The sequence below is a fragment of the Leiobunum rupestre genome, chromosome 9, assembly GCF_980474605.1.
Source record: "Leiobunum rupestre chromosome 9, qqLeiRupe1.1.hap1, whole genome shotgun sequence".
In the NCBI taxonomy this organism is placed as follows: Eukaryota; Metazoa; Arthropoda; class Arachnida; order Opiliones; family Sclerosomatidae; genus Leiobunum; species Leiobunum rupestre.
The window spans coordinates 41,757,391-41,774,724 of NC_143392.1; the positions used below are offsets into that span (position 1 = coordinate 41,757,391).

The 17,334-nt window shown below is 36.5% G+C and overlaps 1 protein-coding gene across 1 annotated transcript in view; it reads right to left on the reverse strand.

Annotated features, from left to right (window-relative positions):
* The window catches only part of LOC149927835 (uncharacterized), a 40,042-nt gene extending 24,013 nt beyond the window's left edge, over nt 1-16,029 (reverse strand). The window contains exons 1-4 of the mRNA XM_090157871.1: nt 14,563-16,029; nt 12,569-14,504; nt 10,945-12,293; nt 10,177-10,605 (exon numbers count right to left, since the gene is read on the reverse strand). Of these exons, the coding sequence (XP_090013997.1) occupies nt 10,177-10,605; nt 10,945-12,293; nt 12,569-14,504; nt 14,563-16,029 (5,181 nt within the window). The remainder of the gene's footprint in view (nt 1-10,176; nt 10,606-10,944; nt 12,294-12,568; nt 14,505-14,562) is intronic.
* Between the last annotated feature and the right edge of the window lie 1,305 nt (nt 16,030-17,334).

The window sequence follows — 17,334 nt, forward strand, 5'->3', positions numbered from 1 at the left end:
TATCTGAAATGTATTTATTGAAAAATAAGTGGGTTTTACTATTTATCACGGTTTTATATATATAAACTGATAAACTCTAAAGGAATTTTGGAATTTTCTAGAATAGCAAAGTAAAACTAAAACGTAAACCAAGTTTAAAACGAAACTAATAACTGGGAGAAAGGTTGAGGTAAGTAATTTTTTTGATTTTTCGTTTTTTAATTTTTGAGTTCCCTATATTATTATAAACTAAATTAAATATAATTTTTGAAAATTTGTGATAAAAGATCTGCTCCTTCGTGTTTTACATATATTTAAAAACTCGAGATTTTAATGAATTGTTTTCAAAGCATGAAAAATATAGCAGATCCTTTGATTTTAATTGTAGTTAGTAGTTACTTAAAAAAAAAGTCGCTAGCTGACTTGGAGCTGGTGTAGTTAAATTTTAAAAATGTGTATTTTAAATTTTGTTTGTAAAAGTTTTTTTTGAAAAAGTTTAATATTATAGTTTAAATTTATTAAATAAAATAAAATATAAATTATACATTTGGTTTAGTATTTTACTATTGCAAGTAAAATTAATAGTAATTTCAATTACTTTTTTAGTTTTTTTTTGACAAATATAGCTATTTAGTTATTTCAAAAACAAAGACGTCGAATTATTTGGTATTCAAAATACTATTGGTTAGTTTTTATATATTTAATTTTATTTTTCAGAACAATTTCTCTTTGTCTAGCTTCTTCTAACTTTCATTTAGATGGCCTTAAAGCCAAGTATTTAACAAATTACTTACTTCAACCTTTCTCCTAGTTATTAGTTTCGTTTTAAACTTGGTTTCCGTTTTAGTTTTACTTTGCTATTCTAGAAAATTCCAAAATTCCTTTAGAGTTTATCAGTAAAACCACTTACTTTAAGTATTTTTTTTAATTAGTTCGGTCTAATAGTAGATTACGCACCTATAACCCATGATGTTTTCATTTAAATTCAAATTATAACGAATTGAAAGTTTGAAGAAAATATTAATTTAATTTGTAAATGAAATCCTTTTATAGTACTCTGAAGGGCTCTTAATACGTTTTGAACTTCCAAAATAAATTAATGTACTAAGTTACGTTTAAAAGAACCTCTTGTAACAATTCCAATATATATATATATATATATATATATATATATATACATAAAAAACCGTGATAAATAGTAAAACCCACTTATTTTTCAATTAATACATTTCAGATACACAAATTAATTAAATAAAAGTATTTAAATAAGAATTGCTTCACTAAATTATGCATTTGTACTTTAAATAATACCTGATTTTGAAATCATATTAGAATAATTATATTGTTAAACTTCTTTCATTTTTAAAAATGTAGTAGAAAATGAAAGATATTTTAATTAAAACATTTCTTAATTTCTTTTTTACCTAAAAATATTTACAATATTTAAAAATTTTTATATTGTTTAACTTCTTTCATTTTTAAAAATGTAATTGCTTGACTTAAATAAAGCGTGAAAATTATTAGTTTCAAATGATATTTAAAAATCTTATCAACTCTAACGTCCATTTTTCAGGTATTAGTAAGTATTTCATACAAACTAACTTCTAAAATATGGATTTAGTTCGTAAATAAAATTCTTTTAAATTACTTTGAAGGACTCTTTATACGTTTTGAACTTGAATAATATTAAAAACAATAATCTAAGATACCCTTTAAAGTTAAATTCCTTTAGTTTATCAGTAAAACCACTTACTTTAAGTATTTTTTAATCCGTTCGGTCTAATAGCAGATTACGCACCTATAATCCATGATGTTTTCACTTAAATTCAAATTATAACGAATTGAAAGTTTGAAGAAAATATTAATTACGTTTGTAAATTAAATCCTTTTATAGTACTCTGAAGGGCTCTTAATACGTTTTGAACTTCCAAAATAAATTAATATACTAAGTTACGTTTAAAAGAACCTTTTGTAACAATTCCAATATATATATATATATATATATAAAAAACCGTGATAAATAGTAAAACCCACTTATTTTTCAATAAATACATTTCAGATACACAAATTAATTAAATAAAAGTATTTAAATAAGAATTGCTTCACTAAATTATGCATTTGTACTTTAAATAATACCTGATTTTGAAATTATATTAGAATTTTTATATTGTTTAACTTCTTTCATTTTTAAAAATGTAATTGCTTGACTTAAATAAAGCGTGAAAATTATTAGTTTCAAATGATATTTACAAATCTTATCAACTCTAAAGTCTGTTTGTTTTATTTAAAAAATAGGCTTGTTCACTTTCGATTATTTGAACATTTAACAATTTTTATTTAACTATTGGTTATTTAAATAAATACCACTTTTATTCAAATAAATGCTTGGTTGGGTAAAAAACACAATTAAATAAGTTAAAATGATATTCTTTTTACCAACGTTTTTTAAATAAATCGGAAAATTTGTGGATAAAATAAACTTCTTTCATTTTTAAAAATGTAGTAGAAAATGAAAGATATTTTAATTAAAACATTTCTTAATTTCTTTATTACCTAAAAATATTTACAATATTTACAAATTTTTATATTGTTTAACTTCTTCCATTTTTAAAAATGTAATTGCTTGACTTAACACCTTTTATAGGACTCTGAAGGGCTCTTAATACGTTTTGAACTTCCAAAATAAATTAATGTACTAAGTTACGTTTAAAAGAACCTTTTGTAACAATTCCAATATATATATATATATATATAAAAAACCGTGATAAATAGTAAAACCCACTTATTTTTCAATAAATACATTTCAGATACACAAATTAATTAAATAAAAGTATTTAAATAAGAATTGCTTCACTAAATTATGCATTTGTACTTTAAATAATACCTGATTTTGAAATTATATTAGAATAATTATATTGTTAAACTTCTTTCATTTTTAAAAATGTAGTAGAAAATGAAAGATATTTTAATTAAAACATTTCTTAATTTCTTTATTACCTAAAAATATTTACAATATTTACAAATTTTTATATTGTTTAACTTCTTTCATTTTGAAAAATGTAATTGCTTGACTTAACACCTTTTATAGTACTCTGAAGGGCTCTTAATACGTTTTGAACTTCCAAAATAAATTAATGTACTAAGTTACGTTTAAAAGAACCTTTTGTAACAATTCCAATATATATATATATATATATTGGAATTGTTACAAAAGGTTCTTTTAAACGTAACTTAGTACACTAATTAAGTATTTATTTAATTAATTTGTGTATCTGAAATGTATTTATTGAAAAATAAATGGGTTTTACTATTAATCACGGTTTTATATATATATATATATATATATATATATATAAAACCGTGATAAATAGTAAAACCCACTTATTTTTCAATAAATACATTTCAGATACACAAATTAATTAAATAAATACTTAATTAGTGTACTAAGTTACGTTTAAAAGAACCTTTTGTAACAATTCCAATATGTAAATATAGGTATAAGGATTGAAAAAATACTTAAAGTGGTTTTACTGATAAACTCTAAAGGAATTTAACTTTAAAGGGTATCTTAGATTATTGTTTTTAATTTTATTCAAGTGGAAAACGTATTAAGAGTCCTTCAAAATACTATAAAAGGATTTTATTTACGAACTTAATTCATATTTTCTTCAAACTTTCAATTCGCTTTTATTACTATTTAAATACGGTAAAATATAATTATTATACACAAATATAGTCAGAAAGATACTATAAAACACTAAAATTGAAATTAAATTAAATTTGTGTGGATAAGATTTGTAAATATCATTTTGAAACTAATAACTTTCACGCTTTATTAAGTCAAGCCAATAAAAACAATTACCTATATTTTAAATACGGTAAAATATAAATACATTTCCGATGTGTAAATAGGTAGAATAACACTATGAAAAGTTCCTTTTTCTTCTTTTAATACGACAACACACAACTCTGATACGCAAATATATAAAGAAAATATAAAAAAAAATTTACTCTACGTTCGATACGTTAAAATACATTTCCGATACACAAATATAGATAAAGAAATACTATAAAAGGTAGAAAAATACTACACATTAACCATTATGAATTTAAGCTTACAACATCCTTCACGTATAGAGCATAACATATATGTTCAGAGTTAACTTGTTTCCTCGTTATCTTTATCGCATGTGTTTTAAATAGCGTATGGAATAAGTTAATAATGTACTGAAATGGTGTATGTTTAAACCTCGTAGAATAAAGAGTAAAACATATGTTCAGAGTCGGCTTGATTACTAAAGCGAATAACACAGAGACGTTTCCGGTGTAGTCACGTAGGAAGATAAATACTACAACACTCTCTATACTCTACATTCAACACGTTAAAATATACTTCCGAAATGCCAATATAGGTAGTAAAATACTACAAAATCTCTAAACTTTACCTTCAATACGTTAAATTACATTCCAATATGTAAATATAGGAGGAAAAATACTACAAAAGCCTCTTTTCTTGGCGTTCAATATGTTAAAAAAGATTTCTGAAATGCAAATGTAGGTAGTAAATACTACAAAATCTCTATACTCTACCTTCAATACGTTAAATTACATTCTAATATGTAAATATAGGTAGTAAATACTACAAAAGCCTCTTTTCTTGGCGCTCAATATGTTAAAAAAGATTTCTGAAATGCAAATATAGGTAGTAAATACTAGAAAAGCCTCTTTTCTTGGCGTTCAATATGTTAAAATAGATTTCTGAAATGCAAATATAGGTAGTAATTACTACAAAAGCCTCTTACTCTACGTTCAATACGTTAAATTAATGATATGCCTCCGATCGAATCGTTCATTTTTTCTTATTTAAATATACGCATTTAAATTAGAATTGCTTCTAGTGTTCGGCAGTCGATTAATTTTTATCCACAAATTTTCCGATTTATTTAAAAAACGTTGGTAAAAAGAATATCATTTTAACTTATTTAATTGTGTTTTTTACCCAACCAAGCATTTATTTGAATAAAAGTGGTATTTATTTAAATAACCAATAGTTAAATAAAAATTGTTTTCGGCCCTATGTACCCCATTTCGGACCAAAAGTACCCCAAACTGGACCTATTAGCTTTATTGTAATGTTAAACTCCCATAGAGATTCCCCTAAAAAGAAAAAAACTTGCGGTCCAATTTTGGGTACATGAATTATTTCGGAGAGGTAATCCATGTTTTAAATTCAAATTAACCGCGCGCCCGGGCAATCCGCGCCTCCCAGGTAATCCGCGCACGCGCGCGCTATCTTCCTGCCTAGGTTATTAATCATACAACTTACATAATTTCCACTTATTTCGTACGATAAAACGCGATCGAGATATTCGTTTTAAGAAATACTCGTGAGATTGGTTCAAGTGTCAAGCGTACTACAATGATATTAAAATGAAGTTTAAAAATATTTCCATTCTACTTTAACAACGAATATTCCATGAAGTCAAAACACTCTTAAATTCAAATTAACCGCGTCCCCCGGGGTAATCTGCGCACGCGTCGCCTAGGTTATCAATTTTTACATCATTTCAACTTATTCCGTACGATAAAACGCGATAAGATATACGTTCAAGTATCTTTCGAGATAAGCGTAGATAAATGAACAAGTTGGCCTGGGCATAATATGTTGATATGTGGGAAAACAAATCGTCGCGAGAAATACCCTAAATACATTGACTTTTCGATGATTTTACCCCCATTTCACCCCTTAAATCCCGGACCCCGATCCCTTACCTGACCCCGACCCCGGGATCGGCGTGTCGACCTTACTTTCCTTCTACTAGAGTCGGCTAACAGTCCACCAGTCATCTTTACCGACTGTCCATCGGCTAGCCGTTGCCTCGGACATCGAGTAAGGCCGGCCGACTTTGCAAAAAAGCAGGCCACCCGACTCCTTTTTTATCAGTCGGCCCGACTGTTTTTTGCTACTGGGGTTATCTCTATCCCTTCTCATTTCAATTTTCGATGATAATGATGTACAGGGAGTTGGTCGGAAAGGACAACCCCCCGGACAGGTGCTTTTAGTAAAGGGTCACGGTCCCAAATTTGCTGAGAGTCCGTTATACAGTTTGGTCGAATAATATCGTTCAGTTCTTACCGACTTCAACAATCGACTGGTATTCCGCGAAAATTAGATCGAGTGGAACGCTGCCCTTTTTCATAAATTTGAAAAATTAAATAGACCTCCCATTTAAATCTAACGTTAAATCAAAGCAAAAGACAGCGTTTTCTTTGGCGAATTCATATCTCCAAATTAAATTTATCTCATCAATATTCCATGGGCCCGTTTAAGGAAAGATGGTTTATGAGATCAAATACAATTTTTTTTAAAGATTGGTTGAAGAGGTTGTGTGGAATGCTACTCCCATCTATGTACAGGGCGTTTCGACTAGACAAATCATTTTTAAAGTTGAATGGATTCAGTTTATAGTCCCCCACATAAGCATTTGGGTCGAAAAATGCAAAAAACAACTTTGCCCGATATATATAAATATATTATATAAATTGTCTTCGACGCATGTCTAGTTTCCCTTACTGACGGAGAAAGTGTTCCACTCTGCTTTTGTAATTGGGAATTTCCTTATACCCAATTCAAAGGTTTTTGCCTCGGTTTTTGCATGATATCTTGATTTTCCTGATAAACATAGATGGGCGTGTTAAAATATTGGGTCCCGTCTGTGTGTCATAAACACTTACGTGGGCTTTTGATAAAGTTGAAATTCACGTCGACTATATTGAGAATAAAGCTACCCGGTTGGCATATATCCGGACGAATAACGCCTATCATGTCGACAGTGCTATCTTGGGCGAATATTGTGCGTTTTTTAAACCAATCGTTATCCAAATAACCGTCAAACTTTTCAGCTTGATCTTTATAGGAGAGCGAAGCTGTTAAAATATTTCTTTCGCGGGTCGTCCAAATGCGAGAAGAGCTTGAATCATGCTCTTGTACGGGTACTGTTGAAGGTGTGACGTCTCACTTTTTTCCCCGATTTTCACGTTCAGCTCTGATATAAATGAGTTCAAGTAGATATTTTTGGCCAACAGGTGTTTCATTTGCGCTATCTTCAGCTAAATGTAAAGTTCCATCCTTTATAACAATTTAAACTTGAAGATGAAATAGAAGATTTTTCAAATCAATATGTTTCCGAGTTGCTCATGGTATTTAATATTATCGTTATGTTTTTATATTGGATTATATTCAACCCATTGCCTCCCAATTATTCGGGTCTGTTTATACGATACGTAGAATTAATCAAGTTCAGGGCTTATACTTTTTAGAGTCTGTATGATGTAGTGACATAATGGTCGATTTCGATAATTTAACAGAGTGAAGCAGAAAACGCCTACTCTTCTTGATTCAAACGGAATTGATAATGGGTGAGTTTTTATAGCTTCTTTTCCCGCTTCCGTCTATCGAGTTTTTAAAGCTTCTTTTCCCGCTTCCGTCTATTGAGTTTTTAAAGCTTCTTTTCCCGCTTCCGTCTATCGAGTTTTTAAAGCTTCTTTTCCCGCTTCCGTCTAACGAGTTTTTAGAGCTTCTTTTACCGTTTCCGTCTGAAGAGTTTTTAGAGCTTCTTTTCCCGCTTCCGTCTCTCTAGTTTTTAGAGCTTCTTTGTCCAGTGCCGTCTCTCAAGTTTTTAGAGCTTCTTTTTTATCCGCTTTGGTCTATCGATTTTTTAAAGCTTCTTTTCCCGCTTCCTGCTATCGATTTTTTAAAGCTTCTTTTCCCGCTTCCGTCTAACGAGTTTTTAGAGCTTCTTTTCCCGTTTCCGTCTAAAGAGTTTTTAGAGCTACTTTTCCCGCTTCCGTCTATCGAGTTTTTAGAGCTTATTTTTTATCCGCTTTGGTCTATCGATTTTTTAAAGTTTCTTTTCCCGCTTCCGTCTATCGAGTTTTTAGAGCTACTTTCCTGCTTCCGTCAATCGGGTTTTCAAAGCTTCATTTCCCGCTTCCGTTTCTCAAGTTTTTAGAACTTTTCCTCCCGTTTCCGTCTATCGAGTTTATATAGCTTCCTTTCCCGCTTCCGTCTATCGAGTTTTTAGAGCTTCTTTTCCCGCTTCCGTCTATCGAGTTTTGTAGAGCTTCTTTTCCCGCTTCCGTCTCTCGAATTGCAATAGCTTCTTTTCCCGCTTCCGTCTATCGAGTTTTGTAGAGCTTATTTTCCCGCTTCCGTCTCTCGAATTGCAATAGCTTCTTTTCCCGCTTCCGTCTATCACGTTCCGTCTCTCAAGTTTTTAGAGCTTATTTTCCCGATTCCGTCTCTCGAATTTTAGGAGCTTCTTTTCCCGCTTCCGTCTCTCAAGTTTAAAGAACTTCTTTTCCGGTTTCCGTCTATCGAGTTTTTAGAGCTTCTTTTCCCGCTTCCATCTATCGAGTTTTTAGAGCTTCTTTCCCGCTTCCGTCTATCGAGTTTTTAGAGCTTCTAATAACGTTTCCGTCTCTCAAATTGCTATAACTTCTTATTCCGCTTCCGTCTATCGAATTTTAAGAGCTTCTTTTCCCGTTTCCGTCTATCGAGTTTTTAGAGCTTCTTTTCCTGCTTCCGTCTATCGAGTTTTTAGAGCTTCTTTTCCCGCTTCCGTCTCGCGAAATTTTAGAGCTTCTGTTCCCTCTTCCTTCAATCGAGTTTAAGAGCTTTTTCAAGCTTCCCTCAAATTTTAAGAAGTTGTATTCCCGCGAGATTTGAGAGCTTCTATTCCCGTTTCCTTCCCTCGAGATTTAGGAGCTTCTTTTCCCGTTTCCTTCCCTCGAGATTTAGGAGATTCTTTTCCCGCTCCTTCCCTCGAGATTTAAGAACTTCTATTATCGCTTCCTATGCTCGCGTTTTTAGAGCTTCTATACCCGCTTCCTTCACTCAAGATTTAAGAGCTTCTTTTTCCGCATCCTTCACTCGAGGTTTTTGAGTTTCTTTTCCCGCTTCCTTCTCTCTAGTTTTTCAAGCTTCTTTTCCCTCTCCGACCCCGCTTCCATCCACCGAGATTTTAGAGTTTCTATTCCCGTTTCCTTCCCCCGAGATTTTAGAGCTTCTATTCCAGCTTTCACTCATAATATTTATTTCGATAGTTTGAAAATTGTTTGTCATAACAGTCAAACAATTTCCTCTTAAAAACACGTTTTCAATAGTATCATCTTATTTTCCTGGAATACTTGTAAAACGTAATAGTGGTACGTTAAAATCGCCCACTGAATGACTGTATTATTTAAGAGCATAAGAATAGAGAGTGTAGCCCAGCATCTTCTTAACAAACCGTCATTGTTTTTCGACTATTTCTCTCTAACAGGAACGGTCCATCCCTTAAGTCAGCGGAGAACGCTAGCACGGGTCTAACGAATTATTGAAAGGTATCCGTCCTCTCAGGATCCCGAAGATTAAATACAATTTAAACCAAGAGACGTTAATGCTAATGCACTTGAAGTGTTATCAATAAATTTACAAGATCTAGTGAGTCGTCACATAGAGGCTCATTAAATTGATCCCTACGGAATCGTGTGAAGGTTTAAAATTAAATCACATACAAAATATTTATATAAATACAATTGAAAACTAACATTATTACAAATGAATAATGTTATTTTCAAAAATCCCCTTTTTATACCTCTATCTTATCTTACCGTATATAATTAAGGGTGAAGGTTCCACGTTGTTAAAACTCGTGTTAATTGTGGGAGAGCGTTTTAGACTGAAATTTTGTATATGGCGCGCGATATCAAAGAAATACACTGATTTAATTATTGATTGAACCTTTAATGAGAATAACTACTATATAGATAAAAAAGGGGATGGTTGTCCATCGTACAGCAATGCGAAGCGAGAGGAAGTGGCCGCTCTCGTGCGCGTTACAAAAACTCTCTGTCTTCCCTCTTTTCGAACAAGAGAAGGGTAAAATGTTAGGGGGCTTATTGCCCCTTATTGCGAAATGTGTCGAAATGCTGACCTGTCCGGTAAAAAGTCTATCTCAAACCTGCGGAGCTATTGCCATCTATTTTCGGTTTACGACAGACTCCCCACCATGAACTAGGTACAAAAGTTCATTACAAAAATGTTCTTTATGAAATCTCCATCTTGCACAGTTGATTGACTGATCTTCGTATTTTACCGCCCGTACCAAGTTTCAGCTCGCATGACCGCACAATGCCGTCGCGTCCCACCCTTACTTCCGTGACGCGTGCGATTTTCCACATTTGTCTCGGTAGACGTTCGTCATCCACGAGAACCACGTCTCCAACTGCCATTGTATCTTTGTTTTCACGCGATTTTAATTTATGCGCGGATTGAAGCTGAAGGAGGTATTCCTTTTTCCATCGACTCCAATAATGCGTGAGCAGCCCTTGCTGATATCGTAGCCTGCGTTTCAAATCGTCCGGTTTAGGAACATTCGTTATGTCAATTGCTACACCAGGAGGAAGGCTAGTGACTCGTCCGCCAATCAAAAAGTGACCAGGAGTCAGCGGCGTCAGACCTTCAGGTTCGGAATGCGTGTACGTAAGGGGTCGTGAGTTCAAAACCGCCTCGATCTCGGCGAGAATTGGTGCGATTTCCTCGTAATTTAGAAGGGCGCGACCGATGACTTTCTTGAGGGGAAGCTTTACCGATTGAACGAGTCTCTCGTAAAACCCGCCCCACCACGGCCCGCGTTCTACTATGTATTTCCATTTAATACGTAAATTAGCGAAGAAATTCCTCACTGTTTCATTTTTTGTGCACCTCCACAATGCTGCCAATTCTTTTTCCGCTCTTTTGAACGTTTTCGCGTTATCCGAATAGATAACGCTCGGAAGTCCTCTCTTTGAGATAAACCTTCTGAATGCCAGGAGGAACGTTTCCGTAGCTAAACTAGTCACTAGTTAAAGGTGAATCGCGCGAGTGGTGGCGCAGGTTAGTAACAAGACGTATGTTTTCGTTGTTTCTGAACCTTCTCTGACCAATATAGGTCCGCAGAAGTCAATACCGATAACTTGAAATGGTTTAGTTTTTGTCACTCTGTCGCTGGGTAGTGGTGCGGACTTTGGAATACAATGCTTCACCTTCCATCTCCTACAAATCCAACATCTGGTAACGCAATTTTTTGCCAATTGTCGACCTTTGATAATCCAATACTTTTCCCTTATCTGGATCAATGTTTCTGACACACCGTTGTGCAGAACCCTTTGATGCGAATCCTTGGCTTGTAATTCCGAATATTTATGTCGGTACGGTAGGACGATGGGATGTTTGAGATCATTAGAAAAAGTAGACTTCTGAAGTCGTCCTCCAATTCTTAATATCCCTTTCGGATCTATGAAGGGGTCTAACTCAGCGACTGAGGCTGTTTTGACAGAATCTTCCCCTTTTAATTGTTTCAGTTCTTCAAGAAACACTTCTCCTTGAACCGTTTTAGTCCAATATTCCTCCGCCGCATCCAACTCTTCCGCGGATAAGGCTCCAAGTAGCCTTCCCCCTTTGTGTTTACAGTTATGCAGAAACCGTTTCACTAGAGCTGTCAGTCTAAGGACCCTTTTTAGTTCGCTGTATTCTTCCAATTTAATGATAGCGGATGGTGGTTTCTCAACGGTACACGCGTTTACGGCGATTATTTTTGACCTCGTCTTTATTCCCGTATCTATGGCTTCTTGACTGTTTTTTGTCCTTGGGTTCGTCCGCGGCCAACTTTCTTGAGGTAGCCTCAACCAAGGAGGTCCTTCCCACCACTCTGGTTTATCTTTTAATTGCGCGACGCTTAGACCTCTTGTGAGAAAATCAGCGGGATTCTCGCATCCCCTGCAGTGGTTCCACGCTTGAGGCTCGGTTAACCGTTGAATTTCGGCTACTCGATTACCTACAAAGGTAATTAGCTCACGAGGGTGTTTTTTGATCCAGGAGTAGGTAATAGTAGAATCTGTCCAGAGAAATACCTTTCCCCTTTCAATCTTCAATGGGGGCCTTAGTCTATCACTCAATCTAGCTCCTGTTAAAGCCCCTAAGAGCTCTAGCCTAGGGAGAGCAATTGGTTTCGCAGGAGTAACTCTCGATTTCGATGACACGAATGACGTGTTGATTGTCCCATCATTTAGAATGTATCTAGTATACGCGACGCTTCCAAAGGCACTCTCGCTGGAGTCGCAAAATACGTGGAGTTGTTTCTCTCTTATTTCTTCGTCTCTAGCCGAGTCAAAGTAGTGTCTTGGTATTTGAATGTCTGGTAGCCTTGATAGCTGGGAACTCCAATTTCGCCACAAAATAGCCAAGTCGTCCGGAATCTCCGAGTCCCAATCCACTCCTTGTCTCCACAGTTCTAATAATAATAATAATAATAATCAGCTAGGCTAATACCCAAGGCACCACCTTAGGCCTAAGTCATCAAGCGACTTTTGAAGCCTTTAATTCAAATGACCTTTACCCTTATGGTATACGGAGTTATAAATCCGATCGGATCGTAGATGCGAGCTGCCGCGCTCAGGAGACTGCGTTTAGTATTGTCAAATGTCGCTAAAAACTTAAGGAGACCATCGACTTCGAATGAGAAATTGTCGGTTTTTGGGGACCAAGATAAACCCAGCACCTTATTACTGTCGTGGTTCTTAAATACTGTTTTTTCGTCGTGAGAGGAATCGCAGTTTAGTTCGTTTCTAATAGCTGGTGAGTTAGTTTGGAATTTTCTCAAGTGCATTCCAGCGTTCCTTAGGATTTCTTTAGTTTCTACCATAGTTTTTCTAGCCCTTTCGTCATCTTCCGCTCCCGTGGTAAGATCGTCGACGTACATTTCGTTGGAAATCTTACTACACGATTCAGGATATTCGCTTTCATACCGTTTGGCGTGAAGACGGATCGTCGCCGCGAGCAGAAATGGGCTGCATGATACCCCAAAGGGAACTCTTTTGAATCGCGAGACCTTGTATTTTGGGTATTGCCGTGCGTCATAGTTTTCATCAATCCAGATGAAACGAACATAGTCTCTTTCTTCCGGCGCTATCTCAATCGGAAGAAAGGCTTGTTGAACATCCGCTGTTATCGCTACCTTGTATGTCCTGAATTTTATTAAGAACTCATACAACTCAGGGTTCAGATTAGGTCCCGCTTCTAGATATTCGTTTAACGACGCTTGACCCTTATCTTTCGCTGAGGCGTCGAAGACTATTCTCACTTTGGAGGTTAGACGATCTTCCTTGACAACGGGGTGGTGTGGCATGTAGAAAACCTTGTTCACCTTTTTTAAATCGGAGATGGATACCTCTTCGATTATCCCATTTTTGGCGTAGTCCGAGAAAATCCTTTGGTATTCTTCTAGTAGATGAATATTACCCGACAGTCGTTTTAGAAAACTTATCAAACGCCCTTTCGCCAAATTCCAATTGTTGGGGAGATCCATGGCGGTTTCCTTCCAAGGGAATTTTACTTCGTAACGACCATTCTTCATTACGGTTCCACTCTCGAAATTTTTTACTAATTCTTCGGAGGCGTGGTTTTCCATTTCCGATTCCTTTATGCCCATGGATTCGACCTCCCAAAATTTTCTTAATTCAGTCCCAACTATCTCTATATCTTCCGTGATTACCTTGTTTACGGCCACAGACGTCAGCTGAGAAGTCATTTTCATGACTGAGGTGCCCTCTAAGCCGTGTAGCATCCAGCCAAACTTGCTCTCGAGTATGACTAAAGAATCGGTTAGTCGTTTTGACTGAAAGGTAAAAGCTCTGCGATAAAATTCGCTGCCAACTAGAATTTCTATTTCTTGTCCTTCTTGGACGTCGGATCGTGGTTGGTCCGCTAATTTCATCCCCATATCGGCTACGCGTTTTCTAATTTCCTTTCCAGGAACTTGTAGTTTCTCCAGGGTTATTTGCGGGATTTCCAGCGCACTGATCTCCATGAATTGGTCGTCGAATAAACTACGGAGCGTTAGTCTGACTCTACGGCATTCCATAAGCGTAGGAAGACCCCCTCCAAATCCATGAACGTTCATAGTCTCTTTGGCTTCACATTCCAATCCGAGCTCTTCGGAGAGTTTCTTACGAATATACGTCCTCTGGGCGCCACCGTCAAAAAGACAGCGTACCGTTCTGGTTCGCGACGGTCCTACCGCTTTGACGTTTGCCGTTTGAAGGAGTATATTATCGGATGAAAGTTCAGAACAGGTGACCGTTGCCGATATCGTCTCCTTGGCGTCTTTTCTTTCAGTTTCCATAACCTCCCTTTCCGATTTTTTGGATTCGTCTTCGTGTTGGCGCTCCGTGTCTTCGCATAAGACAGTATAATGCCGTCCTTCACATGTCTCGCAGACTATCCTCGCCTGGCAATCTCTCGCTTGGTGGTTGGCGGAGGTACAGATGAAGCAGCGACGTTGTTTTCGCAGAATTTCCCTTTTCTTTTTCACGTCGTACGATTTACAATTGTCGAAGGTGTGATTAAATCTACGACAGAAAATACAGCGCACGCTTGGCTGACTCGAAGACGTCAAATTAGTAACTGACGAATGTGGTTGTCCTGTTATTAAACGATCCCCTTTCTGAGTGAACCATTGGTTTAATGGCGGTTGATCCGCTACGAGCATTTTTCATATATACATAGGCTCTTTCCCTAGTTTCTACCTCTTTTCTGAATACTACTAACCATTCCTTGACGTCCCACTCGGCGTCTTCATCTCTTCTACGGCTATATTCCAGCGCTATTTCCAGAGGCAATAGTTCCACTATCAGAGGGCATAGAACTGGTCCAAATTCCTTGAAGTTAGATTTTAGAGATTCTAACGCGGCAATTTCTACTTCGCAGCGATCGTACAAGTTTCGTAAGGCGACAACGTTCGATATTTCTTTGATGGGTTGTAAGTTTTTGAAATTCCTTACGTGATATCCAATCGCGTCGTCATTCCTTCCGTACCTGTTCTTCAATATTTTTATCGCGATATCGTAATTGCTGTTAGTTAATTCCAAACTAGCTATGGCGTTTGCCGGCGGTCCCTCTAAATATGATCGCAAATATAATAATTTGAGTTTGTTATCCATTGGCTGGTTGTTTACCGCTATCTCGAATATAGCCCAAAAATCTGTCCATTGAGTGTTGTCACCCGAAAATTTTTTTATTTTATATTCTGGTAATTTCATGCTTGATGTATTTGGAATTTGCGGTTGTACGTTCAAATAACCCGCGTTGGGGCCCGTAGCGATGTTAGCGTTGTTGATTGGATATTGCGGGGGGAAATTGGGCCCGTGCGCTGTCGCTCCTGACGAGGGTACGCTATTTGTGTACATATTCGCGGGAGGTCCGCCGCTCGTCGCCATCGGGGTGGGTAGCGGGGGAAAGATATTTTGTCCCATCGCTCCTAGAGAGAGTACGCTTCCCGCGTTGACCATCGTAGATCCTCCCCCTCCTCCTCCGTTCACGTTTGGCGTGGGGGGGAGTGGTTGAGAAGTTTGCGTGAAGTAGGCTTGAAGTTGAAGAAGTTGGGACGCGTTCCCTCCCGATGACAGAGGAACAGGCGCTCCTTGAAAAACTGTCCCGCTCGAGAAAGAAGGGGACGGTGGGGTGATAGTAGCCGTTGAAAAAATGGCGCTGGTCGCTGTCGCCGTAGTGACGATGCTCGTCGTAAGGTACCCACTCGCTCTAGGGCTATTGGCTGACACTAAAATGCCGCCATTTTGAGGTACGGCTCCCTTTCCGCCAATTTGGGTTTGAACTGTTTCTAAAGTCTTTAGAGCCTTTGATATTTTATCCTTAACCCTTCTAACGCTATTGGCATAGGTGTCTGAATTTATAATCCAAGCGTCTAATACGTCTGAATCCGTAACTTCTAATTCAAATTCGCTATCAATTTTTTCTAATTTTTCTTCCTTACTTTGAAGCTCACTGAAGTTGTCCTCCAGTTTGGGTTTGTCCAAATTCCTCTCCTTGAGATGGTCCTCGATTTTGTTCATTAAGGACGTTCTTAATCTTCTCATCGTGGTTCGCCTTTGCTTTAAAGCGTCTTCTTTCGTGGTAATCTTTTTCGGTGCCTCCTTTTCACCTTTCTCCGCTGAATCGTTTCCACCGGCCATTGTTTTTATCTCGATGATATCCGCGACTGATTAGGAATGTCCTTGTCCCGGGTTTCGGCACCAATGTTAAAACTTGTGTTAATTGTGGGAGAGCGTTTTAGACTGAAATTTTGTATATGGCGCGCGATATCAAAGAAATACACTGATTTAATTATTGATTGAACCTTTAATGAGAATAACTACTATATAGATAAAAAATGGGATGGTTGTCCATCGTACAGCAATGCGAAGCGAGAGGAAGTGGCCGCTCTCGTGCGCGTTACAAAAACTCTGTCTTCCCTCTTTTCGAACAAGAGAAGGGTAAAATGTTAGGGGGCTTATTGCCCCTTAATGCGAAATGTGTCGAAATGCTGACCTGTCCGGTAAAAAGTCTATCTCAAACCTGCGGAGCTATTGCCATCTATTTTCGGTTTACGACACACGTCCACCACTTTCCATCAAACACTATCCTTCGAATATTCATGTATAAAAGAACATATTATTAAATAAACACCATCCTTTCCACCATATTCTTCACCTAATTTTAACATTTTGAAAGGTACACTCTTCCTCTACTAACATTTAAAACAAATTCAACTAAAGTAAAATTGCTTGAAATGTGCTGACTTTAAGACTTTCTTCCCCATATATTTGGTTAATACGATTCAAAATTGCGACTTTAAGTATAATTGTAGCAATTCACGCAAACCTAAAGACGTATTTGTCACATTGAATTTCTCGCACTTTAAGTTTTCTGGGACGCATAATTCAGGGGACAAAGGATGGCCAAAAGGCTTACAATATTTCATAAAGTTAGGTTTAATTTTTCAAAAGGGCAAAAACTAACGTTAGAGCCAAATTCTATAATATCCGTTAGGCCTAAAACATTTTTTAACGTCGACGAGTTTTGGCTCTTTACAAAACCATCCCATATTTCTGGCACTGATATAATCCTAGTTGGCTAGAACGATATAAAAAGTAGTTGTGTTTAAAAACGGTCGAGTTAATTGTAAAATCAATTTATTTTGCTGTGCCTACGAATGATTTAAAAATTCTCGATAAGAACGATACGTAAACAATTTTGTAAAAGATACGAAAGGTAGAAGAAAGCCCATTCCAACGTGTTTTTCAATGTGGAGGTTCGTCTATTCCTGCGAAAGATGACTTTGAAGATAGTGGCCGTGCACAGAGTGACAAGGACAAAGGAAATGAGCAGCAGTGTCCAGTTCCATCTGCCCAGTGCTTGATGAGGCAACAAGACATGCTCTTTTTCATTTTCGCCGTCCAAGCAACTGTAGATGCGGTAGTCATCCGAATGGAATGCCT